General features: G+C 50.5%; 1 protein-coding gene and 1 long non-coding RNA gene across 2 annotated transcripts in view; both read right to left on the reverse strand.

Annotated features, from left to right (window-relative positions):
• Window positions 1-8,297: 8,297 nt before the first annotated feature.
• Window positions 8,298-9,386, reverse strand: LOC142465785 (uncharacterized). The gene is made up of 2 exons (XR_012787974.1): window positions 8,657-9,386; window positions 8,298-8,610 (listed from the first exon to the last, which is right to left on the reverse strand). It is a non-coding gene; the product is annotated as an uncharacterized LOC142465785 (long non-coding RNA).
• Window positions 9,387-11,703: 2,317 nt separating this feature from the next.
• Window positions 11,704-17,097, reverse strand: part of LOC142465444 (ribosomal protein S6 kinase alpha-4-like) — a 14,470-nt gene continuing 9,076 nt past the window's right edge. Inside the window, exons 6-12 of the mRNA XM_075569400.1 lie at window positions 17,015-17,089; window positions 16,247-16,340; window positions 15,655-15,825; window positions 14,657-14,848; window positions 14,274-14,433; window positions 13,990-14,153; window positions 11,704-13,590 (exon numbers count right to left, since the gene is read on the reverse strand). Of these exons, the coding sequence (XP_075425515.1) occupies window positions 13,381-13,590; window positions 13,990-14,153; window positions 14,274-14,433; window positions 14,657-14,848; window positions 15,655-15,825; window positions 16,247-16,340; window positions 17,015-17,089 (1,066 nt within the window). The 3' untranslated portion in view covers window positions 11,704-13,380. The remainder of the gene's footprint in view (window positions 13,591-13,989; window positions 14,154-14,273; window positions 14,434-14,656; window positions 14,849-15,654; window positions 15,826-16,246; window positions 16,341-17,014; window positions 17,090-17,097) is intronic.

Below are 17,097 nucleotides of genomic sequence, written 5' to 3' on the forward strand. Positions count from 1 at the left end.
GCGCTTATAGGGGCGACGTCGCGTGCGCTTATAAGGGGCGACGTCGCGTGCGCTTATAGGGAGCGACGTCGCGTGCGCTTATAGGGAGCGACGTCGCGTCACGCTTATAGGGAGCGACGCCGCGTGCGCTTATAGGGAGCGACGCCGCGTGCGCTTATAGGGAGCGACGCCGCGTGCGCTTATAGGGAGCGACGCCAGCGTGACGCTTATAGGGAGCGACGCCGCGTGCGCTTATAGGGAGCGACGTCGCGTGACGCTTATAGGGAGCGACGCCGCGTGCGCTTATAGGGAGCGACGTCGCGTGCGCTTATAGGGAGCGACGTCGCGTGCGCTTATAGGGAGCGACGTCGCGTGACGCTTATAGGGAGCGACGCCGCGTGCGCTTATAGGGAGCGACGTCGCGTGACGCTTATAGGGAGCGACGTCGCGTGCGCTTATAGGGAGCGACGACGTCGCGTGCGCTTAAAGGGAGCGACGTCGCGTGCGCTTATAGGGGGCGACGTCGCGTGCGCTTATAGGGAGCGCCGTCGCGACCAAAAAAATTGAAGCCAGAGAAATGTGATGTTTTTTTTCTTGTCGCCACATGTGACTATCTCTAAACCAATCACAGTGCGATTTCCTCCTCGGTGATGTCACTGGCCTTGTCGCCAGCGACGTCACTTAAAACTAAAGTTTAACTTTCTCCAGTGGTGACGTCATCGGTCCCGCCGCCGGCACTATAAGCGCGGCCTTATGGACCCCAATATAATGCTGCCCTCCTCACTGCCTTGTTATATACCCCTCCCTATACACCCCACATCCTGCTGCCCTCCTCACTGCCTTGTTATATACCCCTCCGTATACACCCCACATCCTGCTGCCCTCCTCACTGCCTTGTTATATACCCCTCCCTATACACCCCACATCCTGCTGCCCTCCTCACAGCCTTGTTATATACCCCTCCGTATACACCCCACATCCTGCTGCCCTCCTCACTGCCTTGTTATATACCCCTCCCTATACACCCCACATCCTGCTGCCCTCCTCACTGCCTTGTTATATACCCCTCCCTATACACCCCACATCCTGCTGCCCTCCTCACTGCCTTGTTATATACCCCTCCCTATACACCCCACATCCTGCTGCCCTCCTCACAGCCTTGTTATATACCCCTCCCTATACACCCCACATCCTGCTGCCCTCCTCACAGCCTTGTTATATACCCCTCCCTATACACCCCACATCCTGCTGCCCTCCTCACAGCCTTGTTATATACCCCTCCGTATACACCCCACATCCTGCTGCCCTCACAGCCTTGTTATATACCCCTCCCTATACACCCCACATCCTGCTGCCCTCCTCACTGCCTTGTTATATACCCCTCCGTATACACCCCACATCCTGCTGCCCTCCTCACAGCCTTGTTATATACCCCTCCCTATACACCCCACATCCTGCTGCCCTCCTCACAGCCTTGTTATATACCCCTCCCTATACACCCCACATCCTGCTGCCCTCACAGCCTTGTTATATACCCCTCCCTATACACCCCACACCCTGCTGCCCTCCTCACAGCCTTGTTATATACCCCTCCCTATACACCCCACATCCTGCTGCCCTCCTCACTGCCTTGTTATATACCCCTCCCTATACACCCCAATATCCTGCTGCTTTCCTCACTGCCCTGCTATACCCCGCCCTATACACCCCAAACTCTGCTTCCTTTATACCCTTCCCTATACACCCCATTATTCTGTTGTCCGCCTCATCCCCTTTTTCTACCCCTCCCTATACACCCCAACTACCCTCCTCACTGTCTTAATATCCCTCCCTATACACCCCCACTCTGCGGCCCTCACTGCCTCAAAAGTATTCGGTTCCTCCTCTTACCGTGCACCCCACAACTGGAACAATCTACCGGAGACTCTCACAGCCGCCACCAGTCTAAGTTCTTTCAAAACTAAAGCTGTCTCACATTTTAATCTGGTCCGTAACTGTTACACACGCCTATAATATATATATTATCTCTAACTGTACATGCTATGTCTTGTATATAATGTATAGCCCTGTTCACTTAATGTAACTGTATTTGTAACCATGTATTTGTCATCATAACTCTGTGCCCAGGACATACGTGAAAATGAGAGGTAACTCTTAATGTATTACTGCCTGGTAAAACATTTTATAAATACCCCCCCCCCCCCCTCCCTCCCTGTCCCATACACAGCATCCTGCTGCACTCACTACCTCAATACCCTGTGTTGGCTTGTTTAATATGAATAACCACGGGTCCAACTGAATTTCGAGGCCCAAAATCCTCTAGCCAATTTCTGATTTGTACCCATAAGGGTGCAATATGAGGACAGGACCACATCGTGGTTCTCCGCACTGCTTGGGGCACAGAGGAGAGTAACCCGGGACAAATTTAGCTAGTCTAACTGGAGTGAGATACCACCTCATTAATACCTTATATGAGTTCTCCTTTAATGTCGTGCATATGGAGCTCTTGGCAGCTGCGTTAAATATCTCTGTCCAGTCCTCGTGGGTCTTGTCTAGGTCTGACTTCCATTGAGTCATAAAGCTAAGTTTCTGTGCGTAGTCTTTGCCTGAACCAATCACTTCTCTGTATAACCTAGATGTTAGTCCCCGTGTGTCGGATCCTCGCACACAGAGCTTTTCAAAATGTGTCAATGGCGGCCATGTTGTGTGTTTGGTGTAGAATGCCCGGACTTGGAGGTATCTAAAAAATTCTGTGTTGGGAATGTCCTTTTCTGACTTAACCGGATCGAATGTCTTAATAGTGTTTCTACCCTCCAAGTCCTTTAGCCTCGTCAACCCCTGTTGTCTCCAAATTCTGAAACTTTTGCCGTCTAGCCCTGGAGCAAAATCTGAGTTACCATACAGAGGGGCCATCAAGGAATACCTCAAAGTCAACGAGCATCTACATTTAGAGGCCTCCCAGACTGCTAGCGAGTTAAGCATTGAGGACAGCGGTTTGTTTAGCAATTTTAGTCTAGATTTAGGGTACCAGATTAGGTTGCGAAGCTCTAATGGGGCGCACATTTCACTTTCTAAGGCCACCCATCTGCTCATGTATGGGTCTACGTGCCATTGTATAATTTGGCACAATTGAGCCGCCTTATAGTGTGCAAGCAAGCAAGGTATCGCTAAACCACCAGTTTCCTTCGGTCTGTGTAAAATCTTTGCTTTAATCCGTGGTTTCTTGTTTTTCCAGATACATTTAGAGATCAGAGATTGCATGGACAGTATGTCCAATTTTACCACGGGTATCGGAAGAGTCTAAAACAAATATAGTAAACGGGGTAGAAGGTTCATCTTAAGGCTATAAATTCTTCCAATCCATGAGATTCCAAACGAGGACCATTCCCTCAATTCTCCTCCCAAGGACTGCAAGGGTCTAGGATAATTTGCCTGATATAGAGACTTAAAACTCTTTGTGATATTTACCCATAGATATTTTATAGCTTTAGGCTGCCAATTGAATTTGAAATTAATCTCTATTAATTTTTCAGTCTCTTTTGGGATATTTAAGCTAAGGGCTTCAGATTTGGACTGATTAAATTTGAATCCTGATACTCTATTAAATTTCCCAAGGAGGTCAAAAAGGTTGGGTAGCGAGGTAAGGGGCCGCGACAATGTCAGGGTGACATCATCTGCGTATAATGCCACTTTGTGGGATTGTGACTGAATTTGGATTCCTGTCATGTCTTTATTACTTCTGATCTGTGCAGCAAGTGGCTCCATGCATAGGGCGAACAACAAGGGTGAAAGCGGGCAGCCCTGTCTCGTGCCACTCTTAATTCTAAACAGCTCTGAGGGAAAGCCCTGGTGAAGGACCTTTGCTGCTGGATTAGTGTATAATGCTTTGATTGCCCTTAAGATTTTGCCCCAGAACCCGAACGCCCCAAGCGTGGCCTCTAGATATGGCCAGTCTATTCTGTCGAAGGCCTTTTCCGCGTCTAAATTTAGCACAATCCACGGGATCTTGTTGGTATTGATAAAGTCAATTATATCTATAATTCTTCTAGTATTGTCGTCCGCCTGTCTCTCTCTGATAAAACCAACTTGATCCGGGTGAATCAACCTGGGCAGAATAGCACTGAGTCTGTTGGCCAATAATTTGGAGTATATTTTAATATCCGAATTTATTAATGAGATTGGCCTATAACTTTGGCAATTTGTGGGGTCTTTACCTTTTTTTATGAATTAATGAGATTGACGCCTGGAGCATCTGGTCCGGGAATGGTGCCCCAGCCAGGACTGCGTTAAACATCCTCAGCCTGTGCGGGGCCAGAATCCCTACACATTTTTTGTAATATAGATTAGAAAACCCATCAGGGCCTGGCGCTTTTGAGGATTTTAGATTTTAGATTTTTTACCACCTCTTTTAACTCATCCAATGTAAAATCTACTTGAAGTGCCTCCAGCTCCAACCCACTCAACGTCGGTAAAGCCGAGTCCGCCAGGAAACTCTCTAACGTCTCCCCGTTATTCAATTTTTCATAATATATCTTAAACTCTTCCACTATACGTTTGGGGTTGGAGGTTATTTGTCCTTTCTGAGTCCGAATTGTGTGTATATTATAATTTGGCTGCCTATTCCGAATCCTGTTGGCTAGCAAAGTATCTGTCTTGTTGGCCTTTTCAAAAAATGTCCTCTTTGTCCAACTCGGCGTTTTCTCAGCCTGTGAGGTGAGGAGCAAGTTAAGTTCAATTCTTACATCTTTTAACTCCCGTAAAGTTTCCTCTCTACCTGTTCTGCTATGTAGAATAGTGAGCTTGTGTCGCTTCGTTCTCAGTTGGGTTCATTTGGCTTCTCTCTTTTTTTTTTCCTACCCGCTGCTATACCAATTAGTGTCCCCCTCATCGTGACCTTGTGAGCCTCCCGCAGAGTTGAGTGAGATTCCACACTGTCCTCATTAACTCTAAAAAATGGTGCTAACTCTTTAATGGACTGTGCTGATTCTGGGATTTTGATAATGGACTCATTAAGTTCCCAGTTTGCTCCCGGGCTATCTAGTCTAAATTGTGAGCACCCTAGCTCTATGGGTGCGTGATCTGACCATGAAATAACTGCCTGCCTTTTAAAGGCCAGAGGCAGCTGCAGGCAATGACAACAACCAAAGAGAGGCTGATTTCCTGTCAGGGGAGTAAGGGCAGGATTTGCCAGGAAGCAGGATGGCCGTGGTAGCTTCGGACCAGATAATGTAACTTCCTGGATGTTCAGACAGATCCCTTATAACATGGTAGTCGCTCACGTGACCAGCCCATGGCGTCGAGAAATCAGTTTAAACGGATTCCTCGCGCCCCCTCCTGCTGTTGCGCGTGTGCCCGCGCGATCAATGCCTTAAGGCAATGTGAACGAGCCGTTCGCGGACGCCTCCGCGCGGTCTTCGGCAGCATGGACGCCGCCTAAGAGAGAAAACTGCCTTATGAGGCTGACTTAATGGACCTAGTTAGTGTTTAAAAGGACACTCAAGTGTTCTGATGTATCAGGGCGCTGTGATGCGTGTAGCAAATAAGTGTCACACGCAATAGTATATTAGACCAATAATTATAAGGGTGGAGCAATAAATTTGGTTCTTGGTGGTCAGGGAGACATGGGCACATGTTGTATACGGTCCCCGTTTGCAAACATAGATAACTTTTCCCAAGTACATAACCCAACAATATCAGGGGGAGGTGGGGGTAGGGAATAAAGAGTTAAAGGGAGTAACTAACACTACAGCTAAGCTAACCCTAGGCTCTGATCTCGTTGCACTGCTGCAAGGCTTATTACTGACCCCTGGAAGACGTGGGGGGCAGAGGGCGGAGCAAGTCAGCTGGCGTTCTAGTTACGGCAGTGTAGTCTAGCCCATAATATGTGACGTCATAGATGACGCCTACCCCCTGACATATGTTTCATCGGAGAGGCCGCAGTCCACTGGCAAACCTGTCGCCCCGCGGATAAAATACCCCAAACACATCCTCTTTCTAACCCTTGAATTCAACCGCCAGTGCTTTACTGACACCCTGTGGTCAGCAGCTGGAAGCGCAGGGACCAGCTCCTTGTGCCCGAGACAGTGGGCGGAATCTCGCTGACGTGAATGTCCGTTACCGCCTGATCGGGGAGCGACACCCTACACAACAAAGCACTTTAATGAATCCAGGCCTTTGAGTTAATTGAGACGTTGTAACAAATCTATATAATAAAATCAAATAATCCTTATTGGCATGCCCAGGAATTCCGGTGTTGCCCACACACATGTAAAAGGGGTTACGGTATCGCACAGGTACACGGGGACCGCTTACAAGACAGGGGTGTTGCAGTTAGGGGCCGTCTCTTCGTCTGTAACCGGTGCGGATATAGGGTAGGTCCCCAGTACACGCTGCAGCGCACTATGGCGTACGCCGCATGGACAAGAACCACCCCTCACTGGGGCCGGGCCCACCAGCTGCCGTGGCCGCCACGTTGCACGACAAGATTTTTCTGAAGACAATAAAATGGTCTTCAGAACTGGCAACGGAGCGCTGGCCACGCGCCCCTTGGCAGTTCAGCCAATGAGGTCGAACCAGCCGTGTGACATCATGGCCGCGCCCTTGCCACGCGCCCCCCGTCGCAAAATCCTGCAGCTCAGCCACAGACCGGAGATCACACCTGCAAGCGCCGGCAGAGCCACCATCGGGCCGCAGCCTTACAGTAATGTGCAAAGTGTTCTTCTCCTAGGAGGTCCCCACTGTGTGTCTAACATGTCGTTGCACGTTTGTGCAAGTGAGCGATCCTCACACTGGTGTATTGTGTACAGTGCAGCAAGAAGTGTCCCTCTCCTACCTCTCACCGCCAGCAGTCTTCTCTCCTACTTCTCACCGCTGGCACTGCCTCCTCTCCTACCTCACACCGCTGGCACTTCCTCCTCTCCTACCACTCACCGCCAGCAGTCTTCTCTCCTACTTCTCACCGCTGGCACTGCCTCCTCTCCTACCTCACACCGCTGGCACTGCCTCCTCTCCTACCACTCACCGCCAGCAGTCTTCTCTCCTACCTCTCACCGCCAGCAGCCTCCTCTCCTACCTCTCACCGCCGGCACTGCCTCCTCTCCTACCTATCACCGCCGGCACTGCCTCCTCTCCTACCTCTCACCGCCGGCGCTGTCTCCTCTCCTACCTCTCACCGCCGGCGCTGCCTCCTCTCCTACCTCTCACCGCCGGCGCTGCCTCCTCTCCTACCTCTCACGCCGGCACTGCCTCCTCTCCTACCTCTCACCGCCGGCACTGCCTCCTCTCCTACCTCTCACCGCCGGCACTGCCTCCTCTCCTACCTCACACCGCCGGCACTGCCGCCTCTCTTACCATGCACCGCTGGCACAGTCTCCTCTCTTACCATGAACCGCTGGCACAGCCTCCTCTCCTACCTCACACCGCTGGCACAGCCTCCTCTCCTACCTCACACCGCTGGCACAGCCTCCTCTCCTACCTCACACCGCTGGCACGACCTCCTCTCCTACCTTACACCGCTGGCACAGCCTCCTCTCCTACCTCACACCGCTGGCACAGCCTCCTCTCTTACCATGCACCGCTGGCACGGTCTCCTCTCCTACCTCACACCGCTGGCACAGTCTCCTCTCCTACCTCACACCGCTGGCACGGTCTCCTCTCTTACCATGCACCGCTGGCACAGTCTCCTCTCTTACCATGCACCGCTGGCACGGTCTCCTTTCCTACCTCACATCGCTGGCACGACCTCCTCTCCTACCTCTCACTGCTGGCAGTTACCTCACCGCTGGCACGACCTCCTCTCCTACCTCTCACTGCTGGCAGTTACCTCACCGCTGGCACAGACTCCTCTCCTACCTCTCACCGCTGGCACAGACTCCTCTCCTACCTCTCACCGCTGGCACGGTCTCCTCTCCTACCTCGCCGCTGATGGCGCCCAACCTGAGCAGATGAGCACGGATGTCGGGCCTAACTTTTGGTGTTAGGCTGTGCCCCCAAGAACAGTTGTCCACGTCTCCCCCCGTCGGCGGCCGTGTGCATGTGCAGAATGATTTGCACATTTGGTGTATATTAGAAAGGCATGTCACTGCTTACACACGTGTGGTGTAGGTGTCACTGCTTACACACGTGGTGTAGGTGTCACTGCTTACACACGTGTGGTCTAGGTGTAACTGGTTACACACGTGTGGTGTATGTGTCACTGCTTACACACGTGTGGTGTATGTGTCACTGCTTACACACGTGTGGTGTATGTGTCACTGCTTACACACGTGTATCACTGTGCATATACCAGGATTCTCAAACCCAAACTGCTGAGATTGAAATTTAAAAAAAAGGAGAAAAAAAGGTTTATTTCATAAAAAAACAACAATTCCCTTAAATAATCCCTTCTCCCCACTTAGGCCCATATTTCCGTAATGGTGCAATGCCATAACCCACCCGGACAGACCATTTTCTTGAATATAGACGCTTAGTAATTAGGGGCAGATTCACTAAGGTCAGATGCGGGGTATCATACCAACTTAACGTGGGATGGGAGTCTGAAACGCCACTGGTAATGCCTTATTGACCAAATGTATAAATCCTAAAGGAGAGAGATCCCTCCCCCCTTACACAGATATCTCACAACGTGCAAACCTGAGAGATCCCTCCCCCTTACACAGACATCTCACAACGTGCAAACCTGAGATCCCTCCCCCCTTACACAGACATCTCACAACGTGCAAACCTGAGAGATCCCTCCACCCTTACACAGATATCTCACAACGTGCAAACCTGAGAGATCCCTCCCCCCTTACACAGACATCTCACAACGTGCAAACCTGAGATCCCTCCCCCCTTACACAGACATCTCACAACGTGCAAACCTGAGAGATCCCTCCCCCCTTACACAGACATCTCACAACGTGCAAACCTGAGAGATCCCTCCCCCCTTACACAGAAATCTCACAACGTGCAAAGCTGAGAAACTCTGCAAAGCACAAGCGGTAAAGTGACGCTCTGCATAATTCTCTGGCAGGAGAGGGGTTAAGTGACGCTCTGCATAATACTCTGGCAGGAGAGGGGTTAAGTGACGCTCTGCGGAGTATCTGGCAGGGGAGGAGTTAGGTGACGCTCTGCAGATATTCCCCTACCCCCTCCCCAAAAATGTAACAGTCCAGGCACTCTCCACTATATACAGTACCCACATTAAGTGCTATGCATATAAAATATATACATATGCATTTAATATACATTGCTCAGCAGATATATACATACACACATACAGTATATTGCTCTGCAGGTATATACATTGCACACACACAGATATATATATATATATATATATATATATATATATATATTCAAAAACAAAAGACACAGCGCATCAGAGGTGAATGGTAATAAGTATAATGGTAAAACACACAACAACTACATGAACGTACACGTGGGATAATAAAAGTAGGTTCCACTAGGTCCAGGTGACAACTGAAAGTCCAAAGTTCTGATTCAGTATGGACTCGGTGCACTGAGTCGCTGGGCTGACTGCTCGCAGCACCCGGAAACCACACAGAACACAGCCATCCATTTCACAGCGTCTCGGCCTCAGAGCCGCGCCGAACGCATAGCCCGGCATGCCGAGTTACAATGTATCTGTCTCACAGCCTAGAGGAGTCCATGCTGCTCGCGAGTAGATGATTCCTATGGCAGACGCGCATGCGCTCTGCCGCTGGCAAACGGGACAAACAACTGATCGGCCCGACTGCTGGGAGACGCCTTGCGTGATGCTTTAATATGGACATCTACGCGTTTTGCACTCACGTGCTTCAGGGGCTCTAAAGAAGCATGTGAGTGCGAAACGCGTGAGATATTGTAACTCTGCATGCCGGGCTGGGCGTTCGGCGCGGCTCTGAGGCCGAGACGCTGTGAAATGGATGGCTGTGTTCCTTGTGGTTTCCGGGTGCTGCGAGCAGTCAGCCCAGCGACTCAGTGCACCGAGTCCATACTGAATCAGAACTTTGGACTTTCAGCTGTCACCTGGACCTAGTGGAACCTACTTTTATTATCCCACGTGTAAGTTCATGTAGTTGTTGTGTGTTTTACCATTATACTTATTACCATTCACCTCTGATGCGCTGTGTCTTTTGTTTTTGCTACTTTGAAGATTCCTTTGGAATACTCAGTGGGTGAACGGAGCACCCGCGAGACACATGCAGCAAGGAAGGGGTGCAACTGAAAACTATTCTTCAATATCAATCCAACACCCTGCGGAGCAGTCAGCGCCAGTGGAACATACATATATATATATATATATATATATATATATATATATATATATATATATATATATATATATATATATATATAAAAATATATAATCACACACACACTTCTCTCCAGCTTCAGAATTGCTTACATATCCCACCCATAATAAAAAAAAAAACACCAGTTAAAAAACGTAAAAACCCCTGAATAAGTTAAACATTTCACTGCTTTGAGGGATGTGTGTCATGCATGCACGCGCACATATATTATACGCATATATACATATACATACACATATATATATATATATATATATATATATATATATATATATATATATATATATATATATATACACATATATATATACACATATATATATACACACACACACTTCAGGAAAAAGGGACCCCTTTCGTTTTTCATCATATCTTATATTTCTCGCTCAATCCCCATGCAAATGTGCACAATTGTAGCTCTGTTATGTACAGGAACACTATATAAGAAAAACAATGTAGACAATCAACAGATAACTAAATTGATGAACAAGTACCAGATACGCTGCAGGAGTTGCGTGTTCATTAAACAGGAAATAGTAAAGCCTGTGACAATGTATAATTCTACATTTTACCAAAACTGGCCATCGTTTGGTGCCCGTTATAGATCTGTAACAATTCTGAATGCGTGGCTAACAAAATGGCCGCCTTCTAACTTTGTGCTGCAGTTTGTGAAATGCTAGAGCTAATATAATAATAATAATAGTAGCATGTTCCTGTATAGCGCTGCTAGTTTTACGTAGCGCTTTACAGAGACATTTTGCAGGCACAGGTCCCTGCCCCGTGGAGCTTACAATCTATTTTTTTTGGTGCCTGAGACACAGGGAGATAAAGTGACTTGCCCAAGGTCACAAAGAGCCGACACTGGGAATAGAACCAGGCTCCCCTGCTCCACACTCACTGCCAGTCAGTGTCCTTACTCACTGAGCCACTCCTTCTCTGATATTGTAGTAAAGAGCGTTGTCAGAATGCTCAAATACCCAGCTATATAGTAGCTAATAAATCACAGAACATAGGTAGGTGTATAACATATCATTGAGTTAGTCCATATAACCAAATAACGCCATAAATCCCTGAAAACCGAGAGTGGGTGAGAAAACTCACCACACTCAATTTCATTGGGGGCAATAAGGCAACAGTAAGGCCTATAAACTCACGAACACCTCCTTGTAGGGACAACGTGCTTCTGCTGATAAGAGTCCAAGTGGGTGTGAGAAGAGTAGAGCACCGTCAGAAACAGGAGTCGGGAGAGGATCCAAGTAGCAAAAAAATCTTTAATGGAGTTAAGACAGCATAAGGAGGAACCTCCTACGCTTTTCGAACGTCTTGTTCTTTGTCAAGGAGTCCTTGACAAAGAACAAGACGTTCGAAACGCGTAGGAGGTTCCTCCTTATGCTGTCTTAACTCCGTTAAAGATTTTTTTGCTACTTGGATCCTCTCCCGACTCCTGTTTCTGACGGTGCTCTACTCTTCTCACATCTCCTTCTCTGATATGTAACATTATATTACCATGTGTAACACATTATTGTTACAGCTTCCAAAGTAATAATCCGCCGTTTGGAAAACAGCAACAGATCGGTTTGTGATACTTTGTTGCCAAAGAGTAGAGCTAAAAAAGGTGTGTCTAAGCCTGCTTCAAAAGACTAATTGGGTGTGGCTTTCTAAATGGTTGCTAAATAGCCAAAGAATGATCAATACGTAAAAAAAATTAAAATGGCATTAAAAGTAAAAAAAAAAATGCTGCCAGTATTATAGAATACTATAGAATTAAAAAAAAAAAAAATACATATAGAATTTGTCACGTTTTGCTGCTTTAAATGAGAAATAGAAGGTTTTCCTTCATAGCTCGTAAATATGTCATCTAATCTGAGTGCAAAGTATGGTTCAAAATCCCGTCCTCCTGCTGAACCGCGCGCCCGGAGACGAGAACGCCGCGCGGTCTGATCGCATCATTGATAACGCGCTGACCCAGCTGCTCCCACTCCCGAACGATACGCTGTTTTACTAATTAGTTTATCTCGTTATTAGCGACCGTCCTTTATCGGGAGACATTTTATGCAGACTATCAAATGATTCTTAAAATGTGATAATCTCCCGTCACAGACCCAGAACTGCTCAAATTCTCATGAAAATAGAGTGATTTTTCTGCAAGATATGACGAAAAACAAAAGGGTCCCGTTTTCTCTGATCACAGTGTGTGCACATACACACCGACACAGACAGATCTATGTATGCATACAACTCTCGCACTCTATACACACACACACTATGTATGCATACAACTCTCTCACTCTATACACACACACTGTGCATGCATACAACTCTCGCACTCTATACACACACACTATGTATGCATACAACTCTCGCACTCTATACACACACACTATGTATGCATACAACTCTCTCACTCTATACACACACACACACACTATGTATGCATACAACTCTCGCACTCTATACACACACACTATGTATGCATACAACTCTCGCACTCTATACACACACTATGTATGCATACAACTCTCGCACTCTATACACACACACACTATGTATGCATACAACTCTCGCACTCTATACACACACACTATGTATGCATACAACTCTCTCACTCTATACACACACACACTATGTATGCATACAACTCTCTCACTCTATACACACACACACTATGTATGCATACAACTCTCTCACTCTATACACACACACTGTGCATGCATACGACTCTCTCACTCTATACACACACACTGTGCATGCATACAACTCTCTCACTCTATACACACACACACTATGTATGCATATAACTCTCTCACTCTATACACACACACTGTGCATGCATACAACTCTCTCACTCTATACACACACACTATGTATGCATACAACTCTCACTCTATACACACACACTATGTATGCATACAACTCTCTCACTACACACACACACACACACACACACACACACACACCCACACACACTATATAGATCTTACTAATATATATGTATAAAATATATAAAATATGCCAAGAGTGGAACACACTCCCATCTTTTTTGGGGTCCCCCCCCCTTTGTGCAGAACGATCAGGTGGAGAGTATATAAGAGAGCTGTAGTGGTTAGGAGTGCCCAGGCCGTTGTGTTTGGGGCGTCCCCCTGGATTTGGGGGAGTGGACTGTGGGAGCAGTGGATGATGATGAGGATGAGGAGGAGGATGAGCTCCGCGTGTCGCCCCCAGCGCTTCGCTGCTTTAATTTGCGTCTCTTGGCGAGGGGGGCGTTCTCCACGCTCTTCAGGAACACGCCGTCCCGCTTCCCGCGGTTGAACGCCTGCAAGAGACGTGGCTAATTACTTAGTGTACCGTATGTGTGTGCCATACGTGTGCGTTAGAGTGCGTTAATTACGGAGTGTGACCAGCTGAATGTGCACACGTGCTATCAGTGTGGATACTGATGAGTGTGCAAGGGATGTCACTGAGTGAATAGTGTGTGAGAGCGCGTGTCTGCGAGAGCGCGTGTCTGAGAGAGCGAGTGCGTGCGAGAGAGTGCGCGCATGCGAGAGAGTGCGCGCGTGCGAGAAAGAGCATGCGTGAGAGAGCGTGCGTGCAATGGTGCGCGAGTGCGTGTGAGAGTGCGTGCGAGAGAGAGCGGGAAGGGGAAGTGCGCGATAGAGAGTGCATATGCAAGAGCGTTATATTGAGCTGCATACGTCCCTTCCTGTGCGCTCACCATGTAAGTATTATGCACGCAGGCCTTTGTGATCAGGCCGCTGGACTCCAGGATATCCGGGGTCATAAGAGGTGTGGAGGAGAGCGGCCGCCCCCCCTGCAGCCACTCACTGTCCTTGAGGTCACTCAGACTCAGACGGCAGGAGGGGTCAACAGTCAGTAGGCCTGGGTTGAGATAGGGGGCACAGGAGGGTGACTCACTGGAGAACAATCCCACTCACCAAGGGGGGGGGGAAACAGTCCCACTCACCGGGGGGGGGGGGGGGAGGGTAATATGGCTCTCACCTCTCACCAGTTCCTTGCCGTCATTGCTCACATGGTCCCAGCTCTCGCCCTCCATACTGAAATCTGCCTCCTTGATCTTGCGGATGATGTCAGCGGCGCGACTCTGAGGGGACTCGCCCACAGCGCCCTGGAACGGCACCCGACCTGACAGCATGGTGTACTGCAGGACAGGAAGTGAGGTCGTTACACCGAGCAGGAAGTGAGGTCAGAAAGAAACAGGAAATGGAGGTTATTGCAGGCACAAGGAGTGAGGTCACAGATCAGCAGAATACAAGCGAGGTCTGAGAGGGGTGGGAAATGAGGTCATCACAGACCAGGAAGTTGCATCGCTATGAAGTGAAAGTGATGTAATAGTAGAAAGTGAATGACATCACAGGTCTCACCAGGATGACTCCGAGGCTCCAGAGGTCACATGACTCATCATAGCCCTGGTGGGAAAGCAGCTCCGGGGCAGCGTAGTGCAGTGTAAAGCAGGGAGTCTGTAGGGGTCGCGACCCCGGGGGGCGGAGCCTGGCAAATCCAAAATCTATCACCTTCAGGACCGCATCACCAGCGGGGGACGAGAGGAGGAGGTTCTGTGAGCGGGGGAGAGCGGGTCATGCGATTAAGGCCTGCAGGTCATAAAATCCCTCGGCTATCCCCCCCCTCTCTCACACACTCCCTATCCCCCTCACCCACACTCTGCATATCCCCCCCTCTCTCACACACTCCCTATCCCTATCCCCCTCACCCACACTCTGCATATCCCCCCCCCCCTCTCTCACACTCTCCCTATCCCCCTCACCCACACTCTGCATATCCCCCCTTCTCACACTCACACTCTCCCTCTGCCTATCCCTCCCTCTCTCACACTCTCCCTATCCCCCTCACCCACACTCTGCATATCCCCCCCCTCTCACACTCACACTCTCCCTCTGCCTATCCCTCCCTCTCTCACACACTCCCTATCTCCCTCACCCACACTCTGCATATCCCCCCCTCTCCCACACTCTCCCTATCTCCCTCACCCACACTCTGCATATCCCCCCCTCTCTCACACTCTCCCTATCTCCCTCACCCACACTCTGCATATCCCCCCCTCTCCCCCCCTCTCCCTATCTCCCTCACCCACACTCTGCATATCCCCCCCTCTCTCACACTCTCCCTATCTCCCTCACCCACACTCTGCATATCCCCCCCCCCTCACACTCTCCCTCTGCCTATCCCTCCCTCTCCCACATTTCCCCCCCCCAGCCTATCCCTCCCTCTCTCATATTCCCCCCCCCCACCTAACCTTCCTTCACATTCCCCCCCCGCCTATCCCTCCCTCACAATCCCTCCCACATTTCCCCCCCCCCTCCCAGCCTATCCCTCCCTCACACTCTCTCCCCCCCCCCCATACCTCTGGTTTGAGGTCCCTGTGTACCACGCCGGCCTCGTGCATGTGACACACGGCGCTCACCAGGCTGCGCATTAGCCGACTCGCCTCCACCTCACTGAAACACGTCTGTCTCTTTATACGATCCAGGAGCTCCCCCCCGTCCAGCAACTCCATCACCAGATAGGAGTGATACTGACACAGAAGAGCAATGTACATCCATATCTCACACAGACAGGGAGAGGGAGAGGGAAAGAGAGAGACAGAGGAAGAGACAGATCTATATAGAGAGATAGATCTATCTCTCTCTCTCTCAAGGGGAGGGGGGGGGGGGAGAGAGAAGGAAGGGAGGGGGAGGGAGGAAAGAGGAGGAGATGGGGGAGGAAAGAGGAGGAGATGGGGAGGATGGAGAGGGGGGGGGTAAGATGGGGGAGGATGGAGGGGGGAGGGGAGGAGGGGGGGGGAGGAGGGGGGGGAGGAGGGGGGGAGGGGGGGAGGAGGGGGGAAGGGGGGGAGGGGGGGGTGGGATGGTGGGGGGGGGGGATGGTGGGAGGGGGAGGGCGGGGAGGAGAGGGGGGGAGGAGAGAGAGAATGTCTCCATGTATGTGGGACAGACCTGGTCATGTAGGACTTCATGCAGAGTCACAATGCTCGGGTGTCCCTGACACAGCTTCAGTGCAGCCACCTCCCGCTGAGTGTTCACCTCCATCCTGAGAGGAAACGTGAGAGAGAGAGGGGGGAAGGGTTGACGTGAGAGAGAGAGGGGGGGGTTGTTGACATGAGCCCAGTGAGCGGGCGCCCGCGGGAGTATGCGCGAGGAAGGGAGCGGGGCGTGTGCGCGAGGAAGGGAGCGGGCGTGTGCGCGAGGAAGGGAGTTGTGCGCGAGGAAGGAAGCGGGCGTGTGCGCGAGGAAGGGAGTGTGCGCGAGGAAGAGAGCGGGAGTGTGCGCGAGGAAGGGAGCGGGAGTGTGCGCGTGGAAGGGAGCGGGAGTGTGCGCGAGGAAGGGAGCGGGAGTGTGCGCGAGGAAGGGAGCGGGAGTGTGCGCGAGGAAGGGAGCGGGAGTGTGCGCGAGGAAGGAGCCGGGAGTGTGCGCGAGGAAGGGAGCGGGAGTGTGCGCGAGGAAGGGAGCCGGAGGGAGCGTGCGCGAGGAAGGGAGCGGGAGTGTGCGCGAGGAAGAGAGCGGGAGTGTGCGCGAGGAAGGGGAGCGGAGTCGTGCGCGAGGAAGGGAGCGTGCGCACTGTGGATGGGCATTTTGGGGAAAAGAGCGCGCAGGGGTGAGTGGGCGTTTTGGGGAAAAGAGCGCGCAGGGGTGAGTGAGCGTGCCGGGGGTGAGTGAGCATGTGGGGGTGAGTGAGCGTGCGGGGGGTGAGTGAGCACGACTGACCTTTTGCTCAGGATCTTCACTGCATAGTCTTGCTGGGTCTGGCGATGCCGACACTTTCTGCAGACGGAGAAACTGCCAGATCA

This window comes from Ascaphus truei, chromosome 14 (assembly GCF_040206685.1).
Source record: "Ascaphus truei isolate aAscTru1 chromosome 14, aAscTru1.hap1, whole genome shotgun sequence".
Taxonomy (NCBI): domain Eukaryota; kingdom Metazoa; phylum Chordata; class Amphibia; order Anura; family Ascaphidae; genus Ascaphus; species Ascaphus truei.